This window comes from Ambystoma mexicanum, chromosome 13 (assembly GCF_040938575.1).
Source record: "Ambystoma mexicanum isolate Mex_15411 chromosome 13, UKY_AmexF1_1, whole genome shotgun sequence".
Taxonomy (NCBI): domain Eukaryota; kingdom Metazoa; phylum Chordata; class Amphibia; order Caudata; family Ambystomatidae; genus Ambystoma; species Ambystoma mexicanum.
The window spans coordinates 425691759-425711884 of NC_090938.1; the positions used below are offsets into that span (position 1 = coordinate 425691759).

Genomic DNA, 20126 nt, shown 5'->3' on the forward strand with positions numbered 1-20126 from the left:
GATGGGAGGCAGTTTCACTGAAAAAAATGCTGCTTTTGTCTCTCCATCAACACTGTAATGTGACTTTCCAATCTGCAATCTGATTATCCTTTTCAGCATACTTGCGGTTTCATCTGCAGAAAATCACAAATGTTTTTTAATAAAGGTTTCCTTGTAATTTTTAACAAGATCAATCTGTTCTGTGATACACTGTTCATTGTGCTATTTCAGAAAGAAACAACCTTCTATTCACCAGGTCAGTTTTCTGTGTTCTAGGCCTGTCATATTTTTATCATGCCTTGTCATAGGATGCAATGTATCTCGCAGCAGAGGTCTAACTTGGCCTTTCTGTTCATGTCATTCTGGCTGTCATTTAACCACACATGTGCCCCTCTAGTTCTCTCATGGGAAAGAGCAGAGGAAAGTGGGGTTTTGTTTCAAAGTTTTTTTTTTTAATTACATTGTATTTTTTAGGACCTCCTTTGTGGGCTTTGAGGACCTCCAAATGTTTGAACAAACTTAGCAACAGTAAACCCTCCCTAGCAAAGGCAACACCACTTTTTTCCACCTGGATGGACCAGCTCATTCTAATCTGTAGGCATATTCCAAGATAGCCATAGCACTGGACACTTTGCAATATAGTTTAGTTTATGAAAAGCTTGGAGAGAGCAGATCGTGGTAAACGATTCATATAGCATGTCAAAGTTTGTTTTAGAGGGAAAGGTTAATCACTAGGCCTTTCTCTCTGTACTGTGAACGTGAACTGGTTATGGCTGGCTGAGCCAACCCCTACGTACATGCGCAGTACAGGTTTGTCCATGACTTGCGGATGAATGCTCCACAAACCCAGGGCAAATAGTAGCCTGGGGCCATTCAAACTGAAGCACTCTGGTTCCAAAGCAAGATCCTCATCCTACCTCTGACACAAGCTGGGGGTCTGATTAGAATTCTGATCCCAACCTATGCAAAAGCAGGGAGGGGAAGGGTGATGGGAGGCACCGTGTCTTACACCACTGCACTCCTGGGCAGGGCCAATATTGTAGCCACGCCCAGGAGGGAGGAGGCCTAGAGCAACACGTGGAGAGCAACACGTGGAGAGCACGCCACTATTACAAGAAATCAAGCGGGGAGACCAGAGTTACTTCCAACCAAGCGGATTGGTTATTTGTGAAAATGTGCATGTTTGTAGCTGTGTATTGTGCATGTGAATGCGTTTGTTTGAGAGTTGCGTGTATGCTGTGTGGCCAGATCGTGTACATGTGTATGTATTAAACATACATATTATTTTAACATGGACATTAAATAAGAAACATTTTGTTTTGTGTATTTAGTGACATGTATGACTAGTATGACCACTGAGGGACCCCCACATGCAGTATGTAACACAGTGTATTACAAACAATATTGTCTTTTAATACGTAAGACATGTCAGAGTTGTGCTGTGTGCAATTGGTTGTTGGTCACATGGCTGCATTATGTTTGTGCCTCTGAGAAGTCAGTGCAGAGATACTAACAGACACATTCGTTTGGTCTTTCTAGCGTAGGACAGTAAAAATGCCCACAATTACAGGACAGTCACTCCTGAGAACTACTAGACATTGAAGTCACGTGAGTTGTACTTTTCAATTCTTAATTTAATAGGATATAGTGGAACTGCTACCAGTGAGAGTTGTTATTATGGCTCTTGAGCTCCACAGGACGAGGCCTGGCAATTAGACACGTTTGACCTGTGGATGTTGGAAGCGAAAAACACCAAATAACCATTGCAGAAAGGAAGAATAGTGCCATCAAAAATCACTATCCAATTGTGAATGGACATGACAATAAGACATAAGAATTGTATTGAATGATGGACCTACCATTTGATAGGGACAATGTGCAATAAATGGATAAGGGCAACATGCAATTCAGGAAATGATTGATTGTTATTATGGACGAATTTAAGATGAATATGTTAAATAACTAATGATTGGATCCGATAACATCCTACGCATTGCCCCTGAAGAAGTTCCACATTGATGTTGCTAGGAGGAAACACAACATGTAGGGCTGTGTGTTGTACTTACAATCATGGTTTTAACTAGCCATATATATTATTAAATAGATGGTAAATTTGCACAAATAAGACATGTTGTTAATGTGGTGTTAATGTGGTGTTTGCATGTCTTTTGTGCTTGGTAGCAAGTGTATTTATTAACATAATAAGTAATGTTTTCTGATATATTATGAGTTGTTGACAATAGGGATGTGAGGATATTTGTGCAGAGTATTAATGAATTAGGATTGTAAATTCTGAATATGATTACTGCAATTTAGTACCCGGCGCACCGATGCCACAGGATACACTGAACGTGGATTGGCTCGATTCCGAGCCATACCACAGTGTAATCCTGTGTACGCATTTGCATGCATCACACGCCGAGTCCGACAGCTTCCTCACTCACCGCTCCATTCATTACTACGGATCAACTTGACCCAAAATGGTATCCTGTTGATCCGTAGTAATGAACCAGTACGCGCGTTACAGACTTTGTAGAACGAATGCGTACTGCAGCGCCGCTTTTTTCAACCAGCAAAACAAAAGCCAATTGAAAAAAGTGACAACGCCATTAGTATCCCGGGGCTAAAAAAACCAGAATGCTGATGCCAATAAGCCCCTCGCCAGCAGGCCATTACCGCCTAATGGGACCCAGGGGCCTAACCTTAGGCTTATTGCCACATTATATAATGGGAATGTGTTGCCCAAACATGTTATGAATTCATAGTTCGTGCGTGTTATGATATATTTGTTCTATGTTAATGGAATTAAATTCACTAAGGGAAAACCATTCACCTTTAAGAAATTAATTTTTGGCTAGTAACTTTCCTGAGAGGGACCAATTTATGTTATTTTCCACTAGGACCCTGATCTAGTATAGAAGGTTAAACACATTAATTATCAGTGTCCCACAACATGTAACCAAAAAATAAGTTATCTTTTTACATTTCTTTAAAAAATTGACGCATACAATTTATAGTAAGTATACAATCTTTATTTATTTTTATTTTTTAAAAATTTTTTATTGGCAAAAAATTAGCCTTTAAAAAAGACAAGTACAACATTACAGTTATCCATATTTCCCTCATATGTTCTTCATATGTCCCTCTGTAGTCCTAGCCTTGTTATCAATAGCTCGCAATCCAAGGTCTATCCTTCATCCACTATCGTCTTCTTATGTGCCCGGTCAACACTTTTCCTTCATTTATTTGTTACATCAGCAGTTTTTCCAACAGTGTCAAGAAGCAGATTAAGGCATAGTTCAGTAGCTTCTCCTGGCTATCAAACAGGGCTTGCCACCATGCATCTGCACTTGGCGTTTCATATTTCATTAGCTGTGGCCCCAATGTCAATCATCTTTGCCGCTGCAATACCTTGCAGAATAGTGTCAGGTGTTTTAAGGTTTCTTCCATTTGATTGCAAAATCTACACTCTACATTAGTGTCTTCAGTTTTGCGTAGCTCTCTTAACCACTCTTTGCTTTTAAAGACGTTTAGTCGAAACTGTATATACAGATGTCTGATACCATTATCGGGATACATTTCAACGTGATTCAGCAGCGTATTTACATTTCTGGCTTCATACGGGACATCTTTCATTACCTTATTCAAAGTCCTTAGATCCCCAGTCAGAATCCAATCTAAGCGCCAGACCTTACTTTTTGCTAGATTTGGGTTGTCATGTATAGTTTTTATGTCTATGTCGTAAAAAGCCAAGATTTCCTCGCAACGTTTGTTCCATAAAGACAGAAGGCACTCAGGGTTTCCCTTGCTCGGATTGTGGAGTATGTCAAACTGCAGGGCCACTTCTTTCATGGTCACCTTCCGAAATAGGCTCAGCAGATTTCAACTGACTCATGCGTTGATAGATATTAGATTTAGTTTATATCTAATGCAAGCAGTTGAATTTCCCTTTGGTAAATGCAGGACTCGTAACCCAGAAGTTATTTTCTAAGATAGACCAAACATCAGAGGAGCATCCAAATGCATTTTCTGAGCCGAATATCAGTGCGGGCACTACCTTTTGGCAGTAGAAGTTCCTTACAGGCTTTATAGAAAATTTGCCGTACTTCTTGTGTAAGACGCTTCCTTGACATGCAAATTGCTGCCATTTGATTTTGGCAACCTCTTCCCAGGGGCTATCGTTCAGATTTGCATTAATTTGCATGCCCAAATATCTTGTGTTTGTCATATTAGTTAGGCACTCTTTCCCCAGATACCATTTGAATGTTTTCTGCTTTGAACTTTTCAGGTTTTGCAGTGTTAACACCTCGCACTTTTTTTTGTTGATCTGTAAGCCGTTAGCTCTTACATACTGGTCCACAGCGTCCATCTTTCACTGCAGACCTATTGGTGTGACATCCAGTAGTATCAGATCATCTGCATACAACATCCAGCCTATTGCGGAGCCATGTATTCTCGGAGAGAAAGATCGAACACTATCGATCGCTTCTCCAATATCCGATAGAAATAGATTGAATATTATGGCTGCCAAAGGGCAGCCCTGCTTAACCCCAGAAAAGGTGTTTATCGCTTAAGACAAGGTGCCCTTTTGATCTAGGCGAAATTTTGATACTTGTGCCAGTGTGGAGTTCTCAAATGGCCGCTAACAGGTTCTCGGGGCACTCCCAAGTCTTCAGTTTGTCCCATAATAGATCTCGATTTATGCTGTCGAAGGCGTGGGAGAAGTCAATCAGGGCTAGGTACACCTTGGTTCCTGTTCTTATGGATTCCATTTTGAGTAAGTTTATCAAAAATAGATTCAAGGCGCATCCTATTCCCTTGACAAAACCAGTCTGTCGTGGGTCGAGATGTTTTGATTCGGCTGCGCAATAGGTCTATAGTCCTTTGGATCAGTGCGGTTCCCTTTCTTGAAAATTGGTATAATTATCACGCATTTCCACGATTCAGGGCTTTTACGTTTGGCCGCTATTCTCTTGAACAAAGCGTAACATAATTCTGTCCACATCTCCGGATTTTCTTTGATCGTGTGGTTTGTTAGACCATCAGGTCCTGGAGCTCTAGAGGAGCTAGCTTTTTTTATTACCTCCTCAATGTCACTTTTTTCAAAGTTAAATTTCCAATTTTCAAGGTTCGGTGATGAGCTCTCTCTTACAGTTCCTCTTTTGCTGTATAGTTCCGAGAAGTGTTTTACCCATTCAGCTTCAGGTATTACATTGGCCAGCAAAGCCATTTGCGGAGCTCCTTCATTATTGATTAACTTCCAGAATTCCGAGGAATTTCTATTATCAAGCTTTTCCATTGTTAGCTCAGAGTCTTTTTGCAACATGACTACTTTGTGCGTTCGAAGCCAATGTTGTATTTTTGTTTACATTCTTTTCTTGGTGAGGTAAGAGTTGTAATCTATTTTTGGCAGATGTCTTATTTGCGCCCTCATTTCTTTCTTTCTTTTTCTCACCTCCAAGTCAAATTTGTGTTTTGCAACAAATCCACGAGCCCTAAAGCCATGTTTTTTCTCTTTGAAAGAGCCTTAGAGATGGATATACTCAAATCCATTTTCTTCTTCTACATATGAGGTTATGATATATTTGACATCCGTCTTCTTTAACCTCAATCTAACTCGGTTAGATTCAATCATTAGAGGAAAGTTCCATGCTGCAGATTTGGATACGTTATTTGTAGCAAGTGACAATATTACTAAGTCATGATCGCTTAGAGTCGTGGGTTGCACCACAAGTGAGATCGTCTTTTGATGTATTTTCTCACTGACATAAATGTAGTCTAGCGTCGTATGCTGATTGCCTCTAGACCATGTAGGTTTGGCCGGAATGTCTCCTGCAATGTTTCCATTCATCAACACTAGATTTCTTAACTCCATCTCTAACGGCTAGTGTCTAGCAAGTTGTATTTTGTTAGAATTAATCACTTTTAGGTCGTTATTTGGTGTTAAGCAGTTCATATTCAGGTCTCCACATATCACAATATCGGCAGCAGTGTCTGCCAATAGCCATTCATCTTTGACCAATGTAACTTCATCTATGAAACTAATGCCACTTGTTGTTTTATGGTTCCAGTATAAATTTAGAATATGTATTTTCCTATTTCCTGCATTCATCTGTGCAATAACCGTTGCCTGGATGTAATGGGACACAATCTTTAATCTTAATTTGAGATCCTAAAGCCAAACCTCTAAGTGTTTCACGCAGAAAGACCCTCCTTCAGGAGGAGATATCAAATATTCTCGCTGAAATAATAATAATTCAAAGTAACATTTCCACTCCTAAGTCTACAAACAGATGCCACACTATTTAATTTCTAATCACAGGTTGTAAACATAGTCACAGCGTCACACAGAAATGAAATCTTGAACGAAGCTCAGTGATAATATACTTCTGTCTCGGGAGGATAGCTCAGCGGCAACGCGCTCGCCTTGGAAGCAAGACGACACAGAGCAACACAGGTTCGATCCCCGGATCTATGCTAAGAAACCCCTGGGTATTAAGTGTGCTATAAATAACCTATCGTATCATACCTTAATCAGATGTGAAATTAAGTTTTCTCATATGTATATCATGTATGGGAGTCTTAAGTACTCACGTTTTATCTAATCTTAGCTCTGTGCCTTCATTTAGTAAATCTATAGTATATCTGTGTCCTATAATGTAAGCAAGGTTCATCATGTTCACCATAATGACAGTGGTCTTATTTTATATTTATAATTTACAAATTCTTACCCAAAAATGTAAACACAACCAATTAAAGTAAATTATCTCATTTATTAAAACCAGTATAAGGTTCCTGTGCACGCTATAAAATGTTTGTCAACTTTTATTGCTTGCAAAATATTTGTGTGCGGCATCCCTTCATATTTAGCTGCAGAAAACCAAATCCAGAATTTGCTGCCATTTAAAGTATCAAAAGCATGCGGTTGTTCCTACAAGTACCCATGATGCAATTACTTATAGTTCTATATGTATTTTTCAAAATGTTCATCTAAGCATCCGTGTGTGTGTTTGTGTGTGTGTGTAATGAAGAGGAGTACACGGAATAACTATATGAGCTCTATTACCTAAACACAATAAAACGATAGTTGCTTTTGAAATCCCATTTCAAAATGGCAGACGGGACATCCAATCCATGCAAAGATAAACAAGAATGTGTTTTTTCCTTAATTTATCTGTTACTGTAATATCTAAATTAAATATAGCTGCACTGATAGTGTATGTATGGCAACATGTGGGCATATAAAACAGTGACAATATTTTGCTTCTGTAAAGAGGAGTACAATTTCCCAGGTTAAAATGGCGTATCCCTTCAAAACAAATGTTTGACATAATTCCATAACTGTGGATGTATGAATTACCAACACCTTGGACAACATTCATCATAGCCATCAATATGAGTTTCCAAATATGCTAAAGTTGCATTGAAATATAATCGATGTGCCAACACACCTGTACTGTTACACTCTGGTTTGCCTTCCAAGGACCTAAAAGGAAGATTCATTGCATCCAACTCGGTATATTAAACCAACTTAATGTTATTTTCAAATCATGATGAACCGTAAAACTTTCTGTAATTTGACTTAAAAAAATATATGTTCTCTGATTTCCTTTCAGGTTATATTTTGAAGCATATTTTCATCTCTATGTACTTTCTATTGTATCTGATTTTTTGCATTAAGATTTTGACAGAATACATATTAACTGAATTTTTGAGTAGTGCAATAGTTTAGTTGTTAACTGTAGTACTTTATTGGGGACACGTTTTTGAGGTCACATACAAGTATGATCTTAGCTTGATAAATGGTGCACCAACATACCTGGCAGCTGAACTCCACTCCATCTGGAGGCTCTCGCGCCTCCCGTTGCAAATCCATCAAAAAGTTGGAGTCAAACCTAGCCCACCAAGAAAGCCCCTTAAAGTAGATGTCTATGAGGGCTGACATTTCTCTAGCTAGGAAACATTGCTACATTTTTATTATATGGTAATCTAACCAATGCCTAGCGAAGAAAAATCCTTTGATCCATCATATTTGTTGTGTGTAAGCAAATTTTATGAACATCAATTACACGTTGATAAAATAAAACAGCCATTCAAAAATGTATATTTTTTTTTAATTTCAAAACAGATACCTAAACTTTATCCTCTGCAAAATGCCCTGCAACACCTTTAGCTGGCTGAACTTTCAGACACTGTAAAACTATTACTAATTAAGAAGGAATACTAAACAAATTAAGATGAAGATTTGTATGTCTGTATTTAACAAATTCTATTTGTCATTTAAACTAATGCACAAGTAAAAACATTCTAAGAAAATGCACGAGATAACCAAGAATTAGCAAACCGGATGAAGGAGAGCATGGCCCTGGGATAAAACATTTCTTTGGAGATTATAGCTTTTATTGGGTTCAGGATGCATGCTATATTTCTAGGTATAGTTTGTTTACCTAATTACCCTTGATGAGGAAATACAATGGGCAGCTCTTATGCCTTAGAGAGACACCATGAAACCTTCCATAGATACTACTGTGTGCTCTGGGGGTGGGGACACAGGGGTTCCGGTGACTGATCTTCAAAGATGCTCCAGAATAAATCCATTAGGGGAAGCCATTGATCGTGCAGTGGAGAAAGGGGATCCTGGCAGGAAGCGAGCATCATCTTCATAATCTCCCATTAGCAAAATCATAATATTCTGAAAATAAAGAGAAAAGCACAGTGATTTAAAGGCTAAACATACTCTTCTCGTGTTTCTCAATTACGTCAGATGCTGAGATGAATTGGGAGTGCACAGCAAGATAGATTCCCTCGGGGTGGGTGAATTGCCTGGAATCCTAATTGAGCCTATCTGATGAATGAATGCTAGAATCGGCTAGAATCATTGAAACCATTTGAAGCTGAAACTCGAAATGCCCAGAAACCTTCTAATCCTAATTTGAGTGGCTCTAGTAGCTAAGAATATTTGCATTTTAATTTTAAGATGCTTAGGAACTGAAACAGGACCGTCCTTTTCTGGATTACTTGCATTGCAAACGGAGCAGACGTTGAGATGTCCTGTTTACATCAACAGCCAACCTTTTTCCAACAATCATCCAGTTTGAAAACTGGACTTTAATTTTGCATTTGACCCCTTTTTATTTAAGAAAAAAAGTTTGGCCTTAATTTATCCTAAGAGATAGAAAACAATCAGTGCATGTATGGCTAAGAGAACAGGTGCACAGCGAATACCAGAAGCGGCCTGGTTTTTCATTAAAGAAACAATCTGGTGTTAAACTTAAATTAATAACATTGCGCAAAGTAGGCATTTGTTAAGCAGGATTGTATGTCTCCACTTCATTCATGTTTGGTTTTCATTCCAAAAGAAAGCAACCATTTTTTTAGGATGCCCTTTTGGATTTTTTTGGCTAGATAAACCCTTTCATTGTACCAGTTAATTTCCAGAGTAATACAAGCGTCTGTAAAACAGTGGTCAAAGTGTATGAAATGTAGAAGTGGAACTATGTTACCTGCTGACCGGTCTCCTCACCCCACAAACGCCATCACCACACCCCGTTCCAATGCGCCTTACAAACCCCTAAACAACTGGGAACATTCCGTGCAGTGCACTGGAGTGCAAGTTTTAACTTCTTCCAACACTTGAATTTTAAAATAGTTTCTTTTTAAAATAAAAGTATAGGAACAGTAACACTTAATTTTTAAAAAGTCAAGTAGCAACGCCCCAAACCGCTCCTGCCCACTTCGCCCGTTTCTGTAAAAGTGATTGTTTCAGCCAGTTGCAGATTAAAACAGAGTTTGGCATTTCAGGTCTTTTAATCCAGTGTTTTCCCATTGTTTTTTATTCTCATAAATCAGTGTCTGTTTGCCTCATGCCCAGAGAACCAGTAGTCATTTGGAGAATTTGTTTCATTTAATTTAGTCCTATACCCTTTTTTTCATTAATTTTGTTTTTTTTCCTGCAATAAAGGAGGCATTTGTTAAAGTCACTTCCTTCTGCATAGAGCACAGTAAGTCACGTATAGAAACCTTTTTAACTTCATTCCTGTTGATTTAATTGTTCATATATTTTTTCAACAAGCAGGCAGATTTATTTGTTTTCAATCACTTTAAATTCCTCTAATGCACTCAAAGCCCAATCACTTGAACCCATCACAATACTGTAACATTTAGTACTTACCAGCAATTTGCAAAGTAAAGTCCACACAAGCAATTTCATGAGAAGTTATGAAACCTCTAACATTTCTCCCCCGACCAACCCACCAGTGGTTGGCAAATGGAAGGCCAAAATGTTGTAACATGTGCCTGCAAACATCACTATGGGGCCCCAAAACAACCAAATACATTACAGGCTCTAAAGTGGAGATGGTACTTTTACAGGAACTGTAGATGACTAGGGCACTTCTGTGGTTACCTTTGCAATAATTGGGGCACCTGGAAATGAAAGGGTTACGCCTAATCTTTTTAAACATTTTTTATTGTGTTCTAGTTCATAGAACTTTTCACAAATTTAAAACAGACACATCAATACAAAACTACAAAGCCAACACATTTTAGTACATTAGATTCAGCAATACAAGAAAAGAAATCAGCACAAACTTAAAATGGTGGCCAGAAACAGAACAGTATAGAAAGGGGAGCAAAATAACCTTACGGATACATGAGATCCATATGTCCAAAATATCATTGCTACACACACAATGCCAGAGTAGGACCCAATTCAGCTCCTTTCTCAAGGTCCATTAGCAATTTGACCTCATCTTCAAATTTACGTAGACATTCATTTGCCACCTTCCAAATCTGGCTAATGCCAATAACCAGAAAATTACTCCTCCCAGAAAGGCACCTCAGCCAAAAGTTTTCACTTTCAATATACCCTTGGTCAAGGTCAAGTTTGGCAAAGTATTTATCATAGATAGATCTCATCTTCTGACAGCAGGTAAGTACATGTCTTGCTGTTTCCACCATGCTATTGTCTGCACATAATCTACAGATCCTTTTCTCTGCAGGTAGATTAATCCATGTTCCCCGCACCCCCAAAACATTAAGACGATTAAGTCTGATATCTAGGAATATTCTATAATTAGTCTAGGAGGGCATGTGTTTAAGAGATCTTTGAGGCTTTTTAAATGTAAAAGGCATCTTAGCAACTGTACATAGAGAACTCATTGTGGAGACCTTATCATGACTAACAACCCAGTGCCACTTCTCTGTGACATCGTTCAATGATTTTAACACCGCCTCTTCACCATGATCCCATCTAGGTGTCCAACCAAATTTAGCAAAAAGTTACAGATTTTTCTCTTTAAATTTATTCAGGGCCTCCATCTAACCACCCTCCAGGCCTTCCCTGAGGATATACAACAAGGTACCCAGGGAGCACATTTAATTTCCACATATTACTTAGCTCTATTATGGTCAATTTGGGTGGATAAAGATAGAAGCCCCATTTCAAGCTGAACCGCATGAACAGAGGTATAGTTGGTGAGACCAAGCAATCTGCGCCATATAATGCCTTCAGTCACATCTGCCTAATCAGACCAGTCCGAAAAGGATGTCTCCAAAGCATACAAAAACATGGCCACTAACTTCTGCTTATATATGTTGGTAATACCCAACAGACTAAAGCCAGCCATTTTTTTAAGAAGGACATAACGGTGGTAAGTGTGGCCATAACTTTAGATCTTTTTTTCTGTTGTACCAACGGGTTAATTTTTCCTTGTTCACCACATACCTCGTAGCCCAAATACTTGTAGTAGTTTACTTTCTTTATCACACCCAGCGAGCATGGAATACCTGACTTTTTACAGCTGTTGTGACCGACTGCCATAAATTGGTTTTTGGTCAAATTGATTGTTAAACCATTATCATTAGCATATTCACAGATGGCACTTGCGCTATTGCAGATTCCACTAAAAGTATTGTCAAATATTATAATGTCATCTACATAGCAGATCCACCCAATTTTGTGGTTACCAATTCTGGGAAAACCATTCATTTTTTCTTTTAAGATTCCACCAAAATCAGCCTTAAATAGATTATACACTGTTGGTGCCAATGTACAGCCCTGTCTTACACCTTTAGCAATAGTGACAGGTTCAGACAGTGCACCCGCATTATCAATACGAATCCTGGCCATACTTTCATCGTAGATCATTTTACAGACATACAGGAGATAAGGAGGCATACTGAGCAACTTGAGTTTCGACCACAACCTCTTGCGCTCAACTGAATCGAAAGCCGAGGAGAAGTCAACAAATAGCATATACAGAGGTAGCCTATACTTACCATTAGCCTGTTTGATAAGAGTGTTTACTATAAATGTGTTGTCTCTAGTAGAACACCCTTTATGGAAGCCAGTTTGAGCCTCATCTAAGATGTTATTACTATCAATCCATTTAGTAACTTCATGGAGAATTAGGGTACAAAAGATCTTACTGGACACGTCAGTAAGTTGAAGGAGCCTATAACTCTCAGGTAAATTCCGTGAGCCACTCTTATATACCAGAATTATGTGCGACATCTTCCAGGAGTTGGGCATGACACCTGTATCAATCATTTTCTGAAATAGAATCCCCAGTATACTGGACCAGACCTCTGGATTATCATTTATGATGACATTACAGAGGCCATCAGGGCCTGGGGCTCCAGAGGACTTAAGATTCTTAATTACCCTTAGAATATCTCCCCGCATGATGGTCAATTTAGATATAGGTCTCTTTACCAGGACAGTTGTATCACCTTTGAATTTGTTAGCAATATACCTCAACCAGGTAAGGCTATCAATGGGAAACATTAGCTCTGAATTACCAACATTGCCAAGGGATCTAAAGCTAGCCCAGAATTTCCTGGTATTCCCATCAATGAGGAGATGGACCATATACTGCCAATTAGTGTGGTTTTCAGAGACCAGGTACCATCTGATTTCCTTTCGGTATGTATTTCTGGTCCTTCTCCTCTCACTATACACCATCTCAGGACTCAGCCCACTGGAATCACATGCACACAGCTTTCAGCGCATCCCTCTTTTCATATCTCTTATAACCCTATCATACACTCTCGTTCGACTTAGGGTGTTCTTGTAGGTATAAGCTTCCCTCCACTGGGCATAAAGTCATGTAGGTGCTTGGATAGCCAGCTAACTATGTTATCAGCTTAACAAGTGAGCAATTTCTCAAAAGTTGTTCCACCGCACAATTTTCTAGCGCTAGCTAAATTGCCATCTGACCATCTGATCCCATTACCTTGGCTAGAGACAGTAATCCCCCCCGTGGCATCCATGTCTGCAGACCTAATATCAAGCATAACCGTACATTGTAACAAAGAGTGGTCAATAAATTCATTTTCCAATATCTGAAAGCCTGTAAGGCTATCAAACATCTTGTCACTCATACATATAAAGTCAAGCGTAGATGCATACCGATCATTGGACCAAGTACTACAAGTGGTAGTTTATCATGCACACTTCCATTAAGCACAAGTAATTCCATATCCTTAATAAAAGTAATCCACCTCTCCGCTTTAGACATTCCTCCCATATTAGATAGCAAGATGTTAGAATTGAGATCACCTCCAATATTATTTTAGTCAACCCATCAGAAATGCATTTATCAAGCAAACATTCATAAATACTCTGTTGGATAGCAACAGTATAATCGTTGCCTGGTAGGTCATATACATTGACCAGCATGATTCGCCTCCCATTATTCAAATGCATCTCTACCATCAATATATTGGGATTTGAAGAGGCCAGTATACATTCATAGGAGTGGATTGCATTAGATACCAAGGTTAAAATGCCTCCAAAAGGCCTGCCCTTGTCACCCTTACTTGCTAAGTTGTGAAATGCAGTAAAGTCATCAAATACTGCCCTTTGCAGAAGACAAGTTACCTGTATGAGAACACTTTGAGCATTACAGAAGAGGTCATGGGAGCCAATTTCAGCAAAAAGATGACAATGTCCTCTTGTATTCCACGATATTATAGTGGTGTCATCTCAATGATTATTTTGGACTAAAGGTAAAAAGGAACAGCCATTCCCAGTGGGATTTTATTACATCATTACCCACCGTTTGGACATTCTCCTGGACAGAATTTCTGACATAATCAGAATTACCCTTATTGGGCAATAGGTAAACTCTGTCTTCATTAACATCAAGCACATATCCACACTTTTTCAACTCATCCTTATGATCTCTGACAAGACATGCCACAGCTTCCGAGTAACACTGGACGCTACTAAACTAGCCCTGGCAGGGTTCTACAAACTTAAAGTCCCCGCTTTTTAATATTCTCAAAGGGAGTTGAGCATTACAAATCTCAAGCAATTTTCCTCGATTTATGGGCTTTCTAGTTTTCTTTGTACTGCCTGAAATAGTAAACTGTTTCTTAGGGAGACACACCAACCTGGAACATACTGGTACATGATCCATTGATGATTTCTCAGTATTCACAGATAGTTTCGGAGATAATTCCTTAACCACCTGGGAAAAATTGACCTTAGATTTCTTGTTAGGCACAACAATTTCAGCAGATTCCTCATCGCTTTCATCACTACTATCAGCAGAGGTATCAGATGTATCAAAAGTACTATCGACAGGTACAACAGCTGACCCCCCTAAAACCGGGATACCGTGTGGGTTGGAGACCTTCGTTTTAGGCTTATGAGAGCCAGTCAGCCAGTTGGTCATATTACCACCCTTCAGAACACACTTTTTTGCCTTCTTTGCAGCTCTCTTTCTGCCTCTTTTGGAGGTGGGATTCAGCCCATCTGGCACCAACTTTACAATATTTTCAGCCACTGCAACAACCCTGTCCAGTTCTGATTTCGTTGCCAGATTTTTCTGCCTTCTCCTCTCTCTCTTGGATAGATGACATCCATCCACACTCTCACAATCACTACCAGCCATACTTTCAACCAGCGTAGATTCCAAATTAGCATTAACCAAAGCAGTAGTGGCTAGTTTACCCAGCATACTCTCACCCTGAGTATTCACCACCAAATCAAAGACAGGATCTCCTTTGGACATTAACTTAAGTGCATCTGCATTGTTTCTCACTTGGAAGACAATGGTGTAACACAGCCTTAACAGAATTTTTAAAAGCAAAACCAGTTGTAGTATATTGAGTCTCCAGATGTTTCAGTTTAGTTTCAATATTGCATTTCACACAATCATTGTTAGAACCTAGAGATACATTATCTTGTGTTTTGCATTCAGCTACGCTGTCCACCAGACCCGTGAGTCGAGGAGAACAGGAAAGTCCGTCAATGGTCAACAGAGAACTGTTATTATCAAATTCTGACGAATTGCATGCCACATCATTAGAAGGTATAACAGTCTCCAACGGTTCTGTATGTATCTGTGCAACCGCCATTTGGTCACCAAAAAAATCAGTAATCTTCTTATCTTTGATAACCGCTGTCTGTGTGCTAATTTCAGCCGTATCCACATCTTTAGTATCATTCTTCCTCTTCTTGCCACCTTTAAGTTTGCTTCTGAGCTTCATAGTAATGCAATAAAGTAATGCAATAAGGCACCTATACAATAGGTTCAGTGAGATGTAGATTCCAATAGTATGGACACAATGGCAGAACTAGATTAGATTCCCACTCCCAAACTGGCTCAGACTCCGCAGACACCAGAAATGGAAAAAATAGGAATAGGAGACCAAGCTCAGGTCGCCGGTTGACACGTGCTCAAATATACGGCCCTGATGTGAGCAACTGGCTCAAAGATCAAAGGATCTGCAGTCACCAGCCACCAACGGGCCATGACAGAGCTACCAATACAAAATATCCCAAGAAAAGATTATGGGACAAAGTTCAGAACTAATGCCACAGGCACCAGAAGTGGGAGTAAGTCCAGCCTATCATGAAGCAGAGTCTATTGACTCCCCCTTCTTTCTCCCGTCTCCTGCCCCTCGCCAATGGCCAGTTGCCCAAAAGGGCTCTGCGGACCACACCAGAGGTCGCACTGTAAAAAAATCAATTTCCACAACTCCCTCTCCGCGATAGACCTGTGCAATGGGTGCGTGCAGAGTAGTACAATTTTTCAAAAACATACAACTGGTATTCATTTGTACTTTCAATTATAATGGGATTAAGTTATAGATTAATTGTACTATGTCTAATGATTATTTACTGTCTTTAGCAAATAATACATGCATAAATATGTATAAATATCACCTAAGCATGTCAGATTTCTGTATATGTTTATAAGTGCTATGAGCTCTAGAGACGTTCTAAGTGCATATTCTTGGTATTCTAATGAAAACTGTTTGGGGACAATTAGTGTAGATCATTAACACTGGGGTAAATTATAAAGGGATGAAGCTCAGTAGAATAGCTCAGGGGCAACGTGATCGCCTTGGAAGCAAGACGAAGCGGCGTTCCATCCCCGGGTCTGTGCTTTCACATTACAAATAACCAATTATAATAATATATATATAGACTCCAATAGTAGGTCCTTGCATAATTGCTTACTATAGCACACCTGCTGGTTTCCGGAGAGCAGAAGACTCACCTTCAATAGTAAAGAGATACTCATGCACTGTCTCTAAATCCCTGCATCCAGTATACTCATTGTTGTCTGCCACTCAATCTGCCACAGCGCTAAGAGGGTAGACTACGCTTCCCTTGGGATGGAGGTGACCCTCACACATGAGGGGTATGAGGAACATCTTTTCAGATCAACATGCTGGGCAACATCAAAAGGATAGAGAAGGAATGACGACATTTCACAATTTTGGAAATCTATAAAGGGAATCACCAGTATTTGGAAATCTATAAGGGGAATCACCAGTAGTCAAGTAAGGCGAACAAGTGTACAGTAGATGACTAGCTCCAGAAGAGACTCCAAAAGTATATATATATATTAATTTTAATTATTTTATTAAGCATTTGGCTTAAATTATTTGCTCATGACCTCCAAAATGATTGTGCTTACATTCAGAAAGATCAATAAGTTCACAGTTGATGCTCTTTAAAAGGCTTGTGTCTGTAGGTTAAAGCGTTATCAGTATATCCGATTACTTCAATGCTTCTATTAGGATACACATTTCTTTTAAAAATGTTATCAGTGCTATGGTCAGTGATAATCTTTCTCCCTGCATTAATTTAGTCCACCACTCATCCACAAAGAGCGACGGTTGCGCTTGGAGAAATGTTCCCAGGATATTTGCTCTGAGCTTAGTAAATATAGGACAGAACAGCACCAGATGCTGCAACACTTCATTTAGAGTCTCGCAGTTCGCACAATCTGCATTCTTCATTCTGTTTAGGTCAGCAAGTCTTTGCTCTCAGGATTTGTCGCATCGGGTACAGATTCAATCTGAATCGCAGAAATTGAGTGCAATAGTGGCTATTTAGAAACTTCTGCAGGTACTTGGGTAGGACATTATATGCTCTCGTTTCTGGTGGGGTTTGTTTAAACAGCTTAAACGATTGTCTCTGCTCCTGTGTGTCGATCCAGTCTTGCCTCCAGAGTTTCTGTTTGACCCAAAGTGGGTTCATTGTCAGGGTCTCGTTGGATGGCTGCAGATTTTGTACTATCGCCACAAAGAAGTCTTTCTACTCTTTCAATATCAGAGCCTGTATGAATTGTTTTTTGAAGCCTCTCAGACGATTTGTTGATATAATTTTCCTTTAAAAGCGATAAAGATTTTTATACCACCATTGCGTAAAGTGAAGTTAAGCCCAATTCCATTTGAATCAGTTGTAATGGTGTGCTTTTTGGTATGTTAAGGACAGTCCTCCAAAAGATGCCTTCTAATGCCGGCCATTCATTCTCGGGTAGTGCAAAAAAAGATTCAGCTCCATACATCAGAATTGGGATCACCTTCATCCGATATAAGGAAATTAATGGTATCAGTGAGAATCAGCAGTACCTTTTTTGTCTCAGCATGGCTTGTGATGCCAAGTTTTTTGCCTTGTTCCGCAAAAATAATTCTCTCGGTGCGTCCCTCACACTTGCGTTAAGACATATCCCCAGGTTGACCAATGAGGTTACTTTGGATAACTTTTGGTTCTTTAAGAACCACGAGTATTTGCGCAATTTAGCATCACGTGTTGGTCCAATTACCATGACTCTTGATTTTTCCGGATTGATCTTTAGACCATTTGATTTAACATGGTCTTGTAGAGCATCCAATTGTCTTAAACCGAATTGGGGTCTGATGTATTAAGACTAAATCATCAGCATATAGTAGGCGGTTTATGCTCCAACCATCGATTTTGGGTACAAAGGTCCTGACCCTGTCCATTGTCTTCTGGACATCTGATATGAACAAGATGAAGAGGCACGGGGCTAGGGGACATTCCTGCTTTAAGCCCTTTTCCGTTTGGTATAGGTTGTGAGAGCAAGCTCGTTGTGTTAGTTTTACTCGTAGCAATGTTCCGGAGTTCAAGTCACCTATGGCCTTCCTCACATCTTTATGGCAGTTCCAGATTTCCAATTTGGACCATGGTTTAGCACAGTTTATGGTATCAAAAACATGCGCGAGGTGTATAAATGCTAGGTAAATCTTCTTTTGTTTTCCCAGGCTTGTTCATGCTTTAAAAATTCATGTTTGTAGCATATCAAAGGTGTTAGTTTTGGTGGACCAATTTGTCTGTTTTTTTGAGAATCAAGGCAGCAAAGATTTTCCTGCTACATTCAAGAGTGCTATTGGGTCTGTAGTTTTTTGTGTCTGACCTGTTCCCCTTTTTAGAAATTGGTACCACAACAGATGTTTTCCAGGATAATGCAACTCTTTTGGCCTTCTTTATATTTTCAAATAGTTCACTTAGGAACGTTGCCCACAGGTCCAGGTTTTTTTTAGCATCACGTTAGTCATGCCTTTGGGGCCTGGGGCTCGAGAATTGATACTTTTTTTAATTAGATCCACAATGTATTCCCTAGTAGTCTTAAAAGTCCATGGATCTATGCTTTCAATATTTTCTTCTTCCTTTCTCTCTGTATGTTGGTCATTTGTGAATAAAATGGTGAAGTGTTTTACCCAGGCTTCCGCAGATACTGCATTGATGGTCAGTGTCATTGGTGGTGTATTTATAGACTTGATAAGGTGCCATATTTCATGAGTATTCTTTGGCGAGATGTTTTTGAGCATTAATTCTGCATCTCACTGTGCCATTATGTAGATTCTCAACCGAATCCACTTACAGTGCTACTGTTTTAACATAAGTGCAGTTTTGACTGTTTCTTGCGATCCATTACCTCTTAGGTTTCTAAGAGTTGCTTTAAATAGACGTTTATTCACAGCCACTTCTTTATCGTAGGAATGAGGATTTATGAATGTATTTTTTACTCCTGCTTTCTATATTCAATAAAATCTCTGAGCATTATCGAATAATCCGGCCTTTCGACTGTGTGATCTTTTTCCGACAGCTCTACTTGAGCCTTACATTTTTCCAGCATTTGGTCGATTGTAGATGTCCGGCATCTCGTCCTTTTCTCCTTCACTTAGTTGGGTTTCCAGGTCCAATAATTTTTTCTCTTGCTGATGGGCTTTCCCATGGTGAAAGCATTGATGGTATGGAGGTTTACTGATGGACAGGCCTCTTGGGCGCCATATCCATTTGGCGACATTACGTTGTGTATCAGGGACCTTTTGGCTGCCTGATTTGAGGGGTAAAATATAGCCCCTGAATGCCATGAATAAAGATGCCAGAGTGATTTGAAGGAAACTGGCTAAGGTGGGGTCCCATTAAAGTTTAAAGCCAGCACAGAAATGGTGATGTCAGACATGAGCCTACTTGAACTAAAAGCAGGCCTAAGTCTCCAATGAAGGAAAGTGTGCTCGGAAGTTCAAAAATGAGAAGATATGTGCAATGCATTTCAGCAAAGAAAAAGAAAGGCATGTGATCGAAAGGAGGGTTTCATAGACTGTGAAAAGCCACCATTTGAAATGAAATTCAAAGAAATGGCAGCATGTGGCATCAAAGTTACATAATACCAGATTGTGGTCCAGAAATCTTAAGTGAAACCAAGCTTATTGTATTTATAAGAAATCAAATAGCTTCCCTTTCCTCACCCCAAATGACAGTATGCAAAGAGAAGTGCCCAATTGGTTTCAAGGTGAACAAGGTTTTCTCATATAACTGGCCTGTGGATGGACAATCCAGAAGTGATAACCATGTCTTTTGCAACTGTGAAACT

General features: G+C 39.4%; 1 protein-coding gene across 2 annotated transcripts in view; it reads right to left on the minus strand.

Annotated features, from left to right (window-relative positions):
- Nucleotides 1-8071: 8071 nt before the first annotated feature.
- The window catches only part of PRR29 (proline rich 29), a 566376-nt gene continuing 554321 nt past the window's right edge, over nt 8072-20126 (minus strand). For both annotated transcript variants that reach the window (XM_069634035.1, XM_069634036.1), the window contains one exon: nt 8072-8671. In XM_069634035.1, the coding sequence (XP_069490136.1) occupies nt 8640-8671 (32 nt within the window). In that variant the 3' untranslated portion in view covers nt 8072-8639. The remainder of the gene's footprint in view (nt 8672-20126) is intronic.